The following is a 12,442-nucleotide window of genomic DNA, read 5'->3' on the forward strand; positions in this document are numbered from 1 at the left end:
TGGAACTCCATGACACTATCTTAAGCCCTTTCCACACTTCAGACACTAGACCCAGGCAGTCTCATCCTCACCCGCTACTTTAATAATCAACCAAATAGGCAGGGGATTCAAATCTCTAGCCCAGGTTCTCCTCTACTTTCCGGATCAATATTTCCAACTGCCCTGCGAGGCAAGTCTTGGATATTTCAACTTAACACAACCCAACTGAGCTCACCCTCCACCTCTATGTCTGATTCTCTTCCCTATCCCATGTTGCTTCCACTCAGTTGCTGTAGTCTTGGGATTTGGAAATCATCCTTGATTCTTCCCTAGCTCCATATCTAAGGCATCACCAGCTCATCTGTTTTAGCAGGCGAGCATCTCTTTGTCAGTGTTCTTCATGGACCAAACAGTCCATCACCTCCTGTCTTGGTGTTTCACACTATGAACAGTAACCTCTGTCACTAAAATCCTGTCCTTAACAACTAGTGATCCTTTTTAAACATTAAGTTTCTGTCATTCCTCTTGCTTAATAATTTCCCATTGTTCTTCATGACCTACCAGACTGTAGGGTCTGGCCTCTATTTTTGGAGCCCTGATTAACTCATCCTTCTCTTCATTATAGTCTTTGATTTGGCATCATTTCCACTTGAGCTTCCTGTGGTGCTTCCCATGTGGCCTTGCTACATACTCTTCCCACTGTCAGGAGACTTTCCAATCTGCACAATGAACTCCTGCATTTTCATCACAATCAGTTGTGGTAATTTGGGGAAAATTTTAACTTCTCTTTACTTGATGACAGAACCTTCTTTACATGGTACTTGTAAAGTGTTCCTAAGTGGCCAGCACTTAGTAAGAGCTTGCATCAGCCTGTCATCTCCTTAACCAGGTCAATTCTTTTACATCACTGTAAATCTCTTTTTCCTAATATTTGTCATAAACTTTAACTTTTTCTGTGATATTATAAAGTATCCTGTGCCACAGCATAGAACCTGGCATGGGATAGGATGCTCCATAAATATCAAAAGACACCGAAAGGATACCTACAGATAACAGAATATAATCGTTATGAGGAAAATGAGCTGAATTAATATAAAATTCTGACATTTAGGTTTGAATAGAGTAGCTGCCTAAGTACTGGGCCAAACAGAATGGAAACTTGTCACTTGATCACAAATCTAATAATGATGAACTGGTAAAATAACTGAAATACTTGCTTGTACACTGTAAGTGTCCAGATAACTGAATGCTTCCATTCCACTGTACTCAGAAACAAGTCACACCACACTATTTATTGTTAGGGTTCATCAAGTACATAAGCTGACATAAGTCGTCCAACAACTTTATAACATGAAGGGAGGAAATGCACGGGGTATTCGGGCTGAGAAAGGGAGCTGAAGAAATAACTAAAATCTAGCCCAAAATTTAACTTATGACAGACACAAGCTCCCATTTTGCACCTTATGTGTCACTCAAACTTCTGACTCTTATCCATAAGACAGCTTGCTTCAGTGGTAGAGTGCTCTGGGTTCAACCTCAGAACCAAAAATTAAAAAATTTTTAAAAATAAAATTGATTTTATTCTTAAAACATAATACACAATGTGTACCTTACTGTTTAACACTGAGAATTGCATTTTACTTACCACCTAGTTCAGCTACTGACCCATGAAGATGTTTCTTGTTTATTATGGCTTCACACATTACCTAGCACAAGACCGTGTGTATTTGTGGTCCCACAATTTGAAGAAAGAGAATACTCAAGAAGGTGGATAGCAGTTTGTTAGAGTAGGAGAAGGGACACTGTAGAAGAAATTCCCTGAAGGGAACCCTTTCTTTATTGCATGGCTCATAGTTTCCTGCAGTTTTTTGTTTTATTTGTCATTTTTGGGGATGGGGAGCAGTGGGGATCAAACCTAGGGCACCTGCTACCACTGGACTCTATTTACCAGGCTCTAACATCAAGCCAAACCCCTCAGCCTTAACTTTTTTTTTTTTTTTTAAAGAAAGGTCTGGCCAAGTTGCATAGTCTGGCCTTGAACTTTCAATACTCCTGCCTCAGCCTCCAGAGCAGCTGAGATTAAAGGTATATGTCACCATGCCCAGCATTGCTCCCTAGCTTTTAATCATTTAGTAAACTTGTAAGTTTCCTGGGGGGGGGGGCAATATCTCATAGTGCATCAAGTGATTTTCAAACTCTGTTGATTTTCTAGTCCAATTCCAGCTTTCCCTCATAGAATTTAAAGGTCTTCAACTAAAAATGTTTGGAAAACACTACAAGAAGGTCTTGAGATTTAGCGATTAACACATTTGTTACCTGTTTCATATAACCCTGTTTTTCAGCTACAGGGCAAATTTTAAAAGTTGACCAAGTAGTCTCTATTCCCATTTCAAGCCTGTGGAATAGATGGGTATAGCACCTTCTACAGTTCCCACAGGAGAATGATCTGGGAAATGAAGTGAGGTTTGTATGTTAGTCAACTTATTGTTTTGTGACAAATACCTGAGAAAAACAACGTGAAGGAGGAATGATTTATTATGGATCATAGTTTCAGTCTACAGTTGGTTGACTCCATCACTCTAGGTCTGAGAGGCAAAACATTATGGTGAAAGGGTATGATGGAGGAAAGCTTCTCAGCTCATAGCAGCCGGAAGTCAGGGGGAGACACAGGATGTCATAACCTTTAACTAGGGGACTGGGACAAGACAGTTCCCAACTGTATGCTCCTAGTAACCCACTTCTTTAACCATGCCCTACTTATAGTTTCTACCGCCTCCTAATAGTTCATTCAGCTATCAGTGGATTAATCCACTGACAGGGTCAAAGCCCTCATGATCCAATCATTTCACAAAAGCCCCATCTCTGAACATGGCTACATTTGGCAACCAGGCCTTTAACACGAGTCTTTGGGGAACACTTCATATCCAAACCTTAATAGTCTGCCTCTGATTTTTCCTAAAACTCAGAATAAAGAAAAGGCACATTTTTTGTCTCCTATTTTTTAATCTTATGCATTTGAAGAAACCCTGAGACTATTCACAAAACAAAGTCATGATTTAGACTTCTTCATTTAAGACAGTGGTTCACAACCAGGGAAGTTCTGGCTCCCAGGGAAAACCTGACAATGTCCACAGGCATTTTTGGTGGTCTTCACTGAGGGAGGAGGATGAGGTACTAACATCTACTGAGTAAAGTCTGGAAATGCTGCAAAACATCCTACCGTACACAGGACAAACAGAAGAAATAAGTATCCAGACTAATATGTTAATAATTCAGGATTGAGAAACCTGTACATGGGCCAAAATTACTAGAGGGATTTCTCTGGCAAATAAATTGTGGTTAACAGGTTGCATCACCATGTCATTTTCCCCAAATGCTTTCTCAATTTTTTACAGCCCTGGGGATCAAACCCAGAGCCCCTTATTCACTTTACACAAGTGCTTTACCGCTGAGCTACATTCCCAGTCCATTTCTCTTGATATAATCTATACTATGCCTGCACTGTCTCTCTCTCTAGATCTTTCTAGTAACTTGAGAATTATCCTGTGGTTGGTTCAGCTATCTAATCAAGTACAGCATCTATATGAACAGTTCCTTCTAAGCATCACAAGTATCAGTGGTGGATAGAGAGCACTCTTTGGGATATATGCCTTAAAACTTACAGCTTAATATACAGAAGTTATATTCTCTTTCCCCAAATAGACTTAATTCAAACTTCCCAGAGTTTAATGAGGGATAAAAATATTAACCATCATGTAAGATAACTGACATTCCTAAATGTCAGTTACTTGTTTACCTGAAATAATTATATATTGAGTCCCCTGAAAAGGATAACCCTTTTGAAGGAAATGATGGCAAGATTATGAGTACTATCACATTTATTTACTTATACACTGACTTCTTTCAAAAATAATTTGAAGTGGCATTATACAAAAGTAAAAATATTTCTATACTCAAAAGTTTGGCTGCTCCTTTTTTCTTTTAATTTATCAAAGATTTCATTTAGAGCCACAACCTCTAACAGATTAAACTTTCAGGTTTACTTCCATTACTATTTTCTATGTTACATGTTTTCAAGGGTTAGGCAGGATTAAAGATTGTTTCATGAAAGTCAAAATCATACCACCTTCTCAAATAAATGGTCTTTTTCTAAGTTACAGTGCTTAAATCTGAGATACATCAGAAGAGGGTCACATAATGCCAAAGGCAGAGAATGCAATGATACAGCTGCAAGCCGAGAAATGTCAAGGGTCGCCAGCCACCACCAGAAGCTAGGAGAGGCAGGCAGGATCCTTTGCAGACTCAAGAGAGCCTGGCCTTGATTTAGGACTTCTAGACTCCAGAGTTTATGATAATAATTTCTATTGTCTGAAATCACCTGGTTTGTGGTGTTCTGTTATGGCATCTTAAGAAATTAGTATAGCTGTTAGTACATATTATTTGTCACAAAATACTCCAGCATAGTTATTGGTCATCCTTGTTTGTTATAGTGGGAAAGACATATAAATATACTCTGAAAGAGTAATTCATGATTTACCTCAGTGTGTCTGATAGTTGAAAATCATTCCAAATTTAAATTTAACCATACAAAACCCAAAGTTAAGCAATAGTTTCAGAAATAAGTCTTTCAATGTTTTATCATATTTGATAGCAGCTTTTTTTATTGGTTACAAAACCTAAGCCCATATACAAAATTAAGAACACGTTTAGATGCCTCTTTTGAAAGAACGTTTTAGTCTATTTTAACTGAGTTAAAAAAAAAATAAAAACAATGCAATTTTTAAACACTGTTTTGAAAACTTAAAAGTGCAGCAATATACTTAGTTTCCTTTATCTATGAAATGGTGCAATTCCAATTCAAAACTGGTAAGGTCACAACAAACTGAATCAAGCAAATGCACACATTTGTCTGCACTACTTGATGCTAATGTTCACTTAAATGTTAGTTTGCACTTAAAACACAAGAGGAAATAGGAATCATCATAGTAAAGGCCCAATTTTAATCTCAGTGTGTGCCAAATTTGAAAGGTAACTGTCAGTTAAGTATAAGAGTCTGGAAGAAACAAACTTGGGAGACAATTCACAATATCCAGACAATTTGTACTTTAAGGTTTTCACCAAGTGTGTGACCTTAATTTGATTTGATTTTGTTATTCCTATTTTTAGTGAACACCACACAGTTTGAAAAATTTAGACGATAGTGTCTGAACAGGATGCATTTACCATATGAAGCTTTAACTCAAAATTTGGATAAAGAAAAAAAGGCACAATGAACTTCAACTCAATTTTATGTGCACAAGAGTTGAAAAATCTGAGCCACCTTAAAGAGAAATTGATTCTAAAATTTATAAAACCTATAAATAATCAGAGGCCAAACCACTATATTAAAACAGATTCTCTAGCAAGTAAAAATCTTGCAGTTTAAACATACGCTTGTATCCACTTTAGATACAAGACAAAACTCACTCTTTAAAGTGGCTCCACCTTGGCAGATACATATATTTGTAATGAACGCACACCTGCTATGTATTGTTTATCAGTGAAAACACCCCAGTTGATTCACAAAGCTCTGATGGCATCTGTCTCATCTTCATCACAGTAAATACACCCCCCATAACTAAATGAGTTTAGATTTTCTATCCCTTCACATCAATGCATTGGGAAATTATGTCCAGTAAACAAGAGCAACAAAACCATTTCTGTGACAGCACAAATTATTTAGTTTAAAAATTTTCAAATCCATATTCGTTCATTAATAACTGGGTCAGACAATTTACCAAAAGCAATAACTTTACATAGTAATACCAGATTTTGCAGAACTACTTAAAGATCACTGCAAATCAGGCTTATTATGTTAAATAACTGCAGATTATTCCTCTACACAGATCCCTGTTTGAATTTTTTTTAATAAGTGTAGATGCTTTTAGAGTAGGATCTGAGTGAACTTTCCCAATACTCCAACAATGAAGTCTTATAACACTTCTAAATAGTTGCTGGTTTGTTGCCAACCACATTATCAAAAGCACTGGTTACTAAGTAAAAAATGTTTTAAGACTAAATTACAGTAAACATGAAAGCTCCACAGTTTAAACCCAATATAAATCAACCATATCCAATTATCAGATTAGAACAAAAATATTAACTCCTGAAAGCTGAAAGCAAGATTTTATTTTTTTAAACATCACCAATGAATATTTTAGACCTTTGAAGTTTTGTTTTTTTCCTTTGTAGACAGGGACTCTTGCTTTCAACTTAAACAGAAGTTCAAGTCTGTAACAGGTTGCAGCTCAGGTAAAATACCATGCACAGCATTTGATTACTTCAAAACAGCAGGAACACACAGGCTGAAGTGAGTGGTCAAATAGGGCTTGCTGTTCTCAAAAATTAGGTATAATGGTGAAAGCATTACCATCCATATCTAAAGTTCTTCCTCCAACCCTGGCTTCTGAGGCAGATAATAAACACATCAATTACTGGTAGATGAAGTACAGTTTTTTAAAACTTATCTGTTTAATCAATAACCAAGTTTCTTGTTTTTTAAGTTACTTTTTTTGTGTCAGTTCCACCAATGAAAATCATTTGGCTTGTACTTTAAAATCTATTCTTCCTCATAAAGAATATGAAAATATGTTTGTGGAGGACAATGACGGAGGCTCAGATCATACTGCACCTCTTCAGTCTTCCAACGTGAATATGCATCATACCAAAGTGTCTTGATCCACAGTGCACCATTTTCCAAAGGAATACCAACGGGCAGCTGATATGCCACCACTATGGAATATTTTAAATTGGAGACTGCAGTTGTCAGCATGTGGCACCAGGGACCGGGGAAAATAGGGTAGTTGAGATTGTTAAGAATTCTAAAACAGTTTAGGAAATCATGCATATGCATTTACAGTCCATGTGAGAGTGACTTTTGGCAACTGCAAAGTGACTGAGACATGGCTTGCTTTAGAAGCATCAAAACGAAGAGGCATGTGTTTTGGAGCCTTTTGTTGCTGTTGTTCTTATCATTTGGTAGCCATCTGGTGGTGCTTCATATTGAACATGAGAAAGATGCTGCACTCAATTGACCTTAAAAATTAAATTCTTTTGTTTGAAGGTTGGCTGTTGGGTCGAAATTGTAAGTACCTCCTTGTGTTGCTTCAGGAATGAGGCTAGGATCTTCGTCAATCTAAAAAACCAAGGGGGGAAAGGTCCTGATTATATGGTGATACTATACATTATGGTATAATTTGAATTAATTCTTTACCACTTAGGAGAAAATTCTGTATAAATTAATCACCTAAAACATTCCGGCAAATCCATAATAATTTTATTGAGAAATTTAACAATTTTAAATTGGAAATGAGGGCTGGGGATATAGCTCAGTTGGTACAGTGCTTGCCTTGTAAGCAAAAGGCCCTGGGTTTAATCCCCAGTACCACACACTAAATAAATAAATAAATAGGAAATATTTTTAAAAACTAACCCTTTCTTAAATTTCTGTGTATTAAAAATATATCTAAAAATCTGAATATATGTTATTTCTATAATTACTACTATTTATCAGTTAATAGTCCTCAAATGCAACAAGAGTTGCTTTTATACTACTACTTTCTGTTTGGTTTAACTTTTTGTTTTTTGATACTGGGAATCAATTTCAGGGCAGCTTTTTCCACTGAGTTATACCTTCAGTTCTTTATTTTATTTTTTATTTCAATATAGGGTTTTCATAAGTTGCTAAGGCTGGCCTTGAACTTGTGATCCTCCTGTCTTAGCAGCTCTAGTCACTGCGATTACAGGCATGCATCACTGCATCCTGCTACAATATTACCTTATAATTAAATTCTGGAGTAAAGTATTTAAGAACAAGTGATTGGTGGAGCACCTAATAGAAATACAGTACAAACTTAAGTCATATATTACATATAGGTTTTAATTTATACACAAACATCATATTTTAATATATACTTACATCATCACCAGAGAAATATTGATCTATGATTTCAAATGCTAATTTATATATGTCTTCATTTTCATGTTGCTGCAAAACTTCAATTTTCTCCAAACCTGATAAAAAAATATCAAAATAATTATGAAAACTGTGTACATAAATCCTAAGGATTTCAAAACACCCTTTTTTTCACCCAAAGATGACAGTCTTTAAAAAAACAAACAAACAAACAAAAACCCAACCAGATAAAAACCTGAGCAGCATCCCACTGATTTCTTCCTCCTTAGAAGCCTTTGAGGCACCCTAATTCCTCAAGTAGGCAGTCTAAAAAATTGCCTAAACACTCCATTTGATAGGTATGTGGCACAGGGATGTAAAAGGAATTTAATTCAGGTTACATGGCATGTTAATGACAATACTAAATCTGTGATTTTTTTCCAAGATTGTGAATAGGGTTCTTGTCTCCTACGCCATAACAAACCTGTAGAAATAACAGTTCAAAACAGAATTCACAATGTCTTCAGTTATAGTTCTAATACATTTATTTCATGGATTGAATGCATAAATTTATTAATCTAAAAAATTAATATTTTTCTTTGAAATGTCTTTTTGACTATGCTATGTTGAAACAGTTGCATTTTTAAAAAGCTAATAATATACATACCAGAAAAATGGAAAAACAGGTGTCAAAGATAATGGTTGCAGTACTTCACAAAATTATAATAAGTAAGCATTGTGTTCTATTTATAACTCCCATTCAGGGAAGTGAAGATATTGATATAAAACTGAATAGTAACAATTCTGCAAGTTGCTCAAACTTGTTATGAACCTGATTATATTGCTAATTTTTAAATATTTTAAGTAAAACATCTAAAATCAATAATGAGCAGATCTCTCTTCTTTCTCATTAAAATTTTAAAATAAAAATTTTTAGTAATAACTTCATCACGCAGTTGTAGCAATCCTACAATTACAACTGGTAGGATTAAAACAAAATATACAGATGATTAAGAAATCATTAACCTTTTCCAAGAACATGAAATAATATTTCCCAAAGTGAGGTACACAGAATCACATGATAATATGTGTAACGGGAAAAAAAAGTTCCCCCAAGAGTGAGTTGTTATGAGGCCTCCCTGTTTTGGATTGTCAGCTTCCAAAACTGTGAGCTACATTAGACTTTTTTTCTTTATACGTATCCAAACCTCAGGTTTTTTTGTTTAGCAATGGAAAATAAACTCATAAAAGTGCTCAACTACTTTTCTTCAATCAATCCACTCTTACCTCCACATTCTTCAATTATTTCAGCTATTGTGCTTGCTTCATCACCAGCCATTATCAGAATGTTTTTTAGACCATCTAGAACCACCTGAACCACTTGAGAATCTTTTACTGACAATAAATTACAGAATGGTGGTATTACATTCTGTTGTACAAGGTACTCAACCTAGATCACAAAATAAAGTACAGAGATTAAAAACAATCAGCAATCTAAATTTAAGAAACTAGTGTACTTTCCAATATTAACAATTGTGACAGTTAAAAAAAATTTAGACTCACCTGATCTTTTCTGCCACTTATTGTTAAGTTGCTAATTGCCCAAGCGGCTTCTTTTTGTGTTCCGAAGTCCCCCTAAAGGTTAAAAAAAATATAAGTGAATGAATTCTTTACCCAAAAAATCTTGGTAATAACAGGTTAGGAAAGATGATGAACCCACAATGACTGACCTTGGCAAGCTGATGAATAATCATAGGGATTAATCCAGCATCTATTACAGCTTGAACTTGTTGCTGGTTGCCTGCCGTTATGTTGGAAAGGAACCATACAGCTTCCTAGAATTGAAAAAAATACTGTATCTTTAAAGCTTTTCATATTTTTATTTTAACATATTTTATATATATAATAACAAAATCACCTGCATTATTTTCAAGTGACTACATCTAAAAAGTGATCTGGTTATATATAAGACCTATTTAAAATAAATTAGGACACTTCCACCTATAAGCTAGAATTATTCTAGGCAATGGTGATACAACAGTGAACAAACAGATTAAAATCTTTATTCATGGAACTTAAATTTTTGTGTATTTTTTCCCTTTAACAGGCAGAAATAACTATAAGACTGAATTTTTCTTAATCAGTTGATTTTTAAGACCTTTATTTTATTTATCTTCATGTGGTGCTGAGGATCGAACCCAATACCACATAGATGCTAGGCAAGCACTCTACCATGAGCTAAAGCCTCAGCCCACAAGATTGAATTTCTGAATACTTTATTAAAACTACTTCTAATAAAAGTGATTTGTTGGGCATGGTGGGGCATACCTATAATCTTAGTGGCTTGGGAGGGTGAGACAGGAGAATCATAAGTTCAAAGTCAGCCTCAGCAATTTAGTGAGGCCCTAAGCAACTTAGCAGGGCCTCCCTTCACCCTCCCTAAAAGTAGATTGTTTTATTTCAAAAAGATGTACTCCAAGATATACTTGTTCAAGTATTCTACAGAAATCAAGCAAACTAGTCTAGGATGAACCTACAGACATTAAAAGATTTACGAGCCACAAACAGGCTTAGTATACTATTAATGTTAAAGGTATACCTTCTTTTACTTCTAATGTTAATTTTTTTTTTCCTTTTTATTTCCTTTTTTCCTCCAAACGCTGGTGATCCAACCCAGGGCCTCATACGTGCTAGGCAAGAATCCTACCACTAAGCCACACATCCCTAGCCCTCTCCTCCATGACTGAAAGAGTTAATTATAAATTTATTCTGCCATGTAACTGTGGGTAAGATGTTAACAACTGGTGAACCTGTGTTTAGAGTACATGGGGGCTTGCTATACTATTCTTGCAAATTTTGTTGTAGGTTTAAAAATTCTTTTAATTAAAATGCTACAGAGAAAAATCAAGTTGGAAAATTCTAACTTCAGGGTTTTCTGGTTCAAATAGCAAATTCTCAAACTAAAAACCTTTTGAAGCAGCTGCTTGTTGAACCTGAGTATATATCTGTATGAACTTTTTCCCCATTGATACCTTCACTTTAAGAGCACATTGTGGGGCTGGGGCTGGGGCTGAGCAGTTGTGCAATTGCCTTCCATGTCTCATTAGCACTGGATTTGATTCTCAGCACCACGTATAAATAAATAAAATAAAGGTCTATCAACAACTAAATATATATATATATATAAAGTGGAGGTGGGGAGGGGTCACATCTCATCCTAGGCCAGAACCACTGTCACCTTTATTTGGCTATTTCACTTCTTGGTCATTTCCAATTACAGAATACACTAAGTTATAAAACTCACCTATGTGGTTTAAATATCCTCAGTAAAAAAACTCGTCCAAAACTTCTGGCTTCTTTCTCTTCACTATAACAAATATATCCATAAAATAACTTTTTTGGGGGGATACTGGGTATTGAACTCAGAGGCACTCGACCACTGAGCCACATCCCTATTTTGTATTTTATCAGAGGCAGGGTCTCACTGAATTGCTTAGCACCTTGCCATTGATGAGGCTGGCTTTGAACTCACGATTCTCCTATCTCAGCCTCCCAAGCCGTCGGGATTATAGGCGTGCACCTGTGCACCCAGCTCCAAAGCTTAAAATCTTAAAAAAAAAAAATTTTTTTTAAATGATCTTTGAATTTAAGCACTCCATCTTAGGACACATTCTAATTTTGTTAGTGAATAAATTATGATCAGTTTGTTTAAAAAATGTAATAGTTATTTTGGTGGGGGATTCTTGCCTATACTTGTACCTAGTGGCTACAATTTAATAATTGGTGCTACTGTTCAATCTGTAAAAACACCAAGCAGTCTAAAAATGTTGTTTTTTCTTCTGTAATGATCAGGGCAGTACTCACAGGAAGCAACTAAAAGCTAAAATAAAACAATTATAGAGTGGGTTTAAACAATTTTCTACTGTAGTGGTTTTTGAAGAAAAATACAAACATCTAGAAATAGAAACTAGGGAGAAGGTGGTTAAAAATGAAAGATACAAAGAGAAAGAAAAACTGTGAGGACACTCCATGCCTTACCTTATTTATCTTCTCTTTTGGATGTGATAAGAGATTTGGGAAGTGTGACAGGACATCACAATTGAGAACAACCTGGGTCTGCTCATCAGTGCCTGTCACTATGTTGCCAACTGCTCTGAGAGCTGCAGTCTGGAGAGGGGATAAAATGTTTTCCATGAGTTTATTTCTTTATAATAATAAAACCAATGATATATTTTTCAAAACCCTGAGAAAATGTAAACATGTAAAGAACAAATGATTTAACATTTATTTCTTCCTTATACAAAGCAATAAGTAGACTGAATAATTCTGAAATTTAAACAATAGTCTCTTGTGGAAAAAAAAAGCAACTTTATGGTAAAATGATGTAAAAAAAAGATTCAAAAATGAAAGGAAATGAAAACAAAAATCATAAAGTACTATTTTTTAAAAAATATTTTTTAGTTGTTAATGGACCTTTATTTATTTATATGTGGTGCTGAGAATCAAACCTAGTGCCTCAAACAACTGAAC

The 12,442-nt window shown here is 35.3% G+C and overlaps 1 protein-coding gene across 1 annotated transcript in view; it reads right to left on the reverse strand.

Annotated features, from left to right (window-relative positions):
• Nucleotides 1-3,839: 3,839 nt before the first annotated feature.
• The window catches only part of Kpna3 (karyopherin subunit alpha 3), an 80,864-nt gene continuing 72,261 nt past the window's right edge, over nt 3,840-12,442 (reverse strand). The window contains exons 12-17 of the mRNA XM_076872065.1: nt 11,951-12,079; nt 9,643-9,747; nt 9,476-9,547; nt 9,200-9,362; nt 7,937-8,031; nt 3,840-7,153 (exon numbers count right to left, since the gene is read on the reverse strand). Of these exons, the coding sequence (XP_076728180.1) occupies nt 7,055-7,153; nt 7,937-8,031; nt 9,200-9,362; nt 9,476-9,547; nt 9,643-9,747; nt 11,951-12,079 (663 nt within the window). The 3' untranslated portion in view covers nt 3,840-7,054. The remainder of the gene's footprint in view (nt 7,154-7,936; nt 8,032-9,199; nt 9,363-9,475; nt 9,548-9,642; nt 9,748-11,950; nt 12,080-12,442) is intronic.

The sequence above is a fragment of the Callospermophilus lateralis genome, chromosome 12 (genome assembly GCF_048772815.1).
Source record: "Callospermophilus lateralis isolate mCalLat2 chromosome 12, mCalLat2.hap1, whole genome shotgun sequence".
Classification (NCBI taxonomy): domain Eukaryota; kingdom Metazoa; phylum Chordata; class Mammalia; order Rodentia; family Sciuridae; genus Callospermophilus; species Callospermophilus lateralis.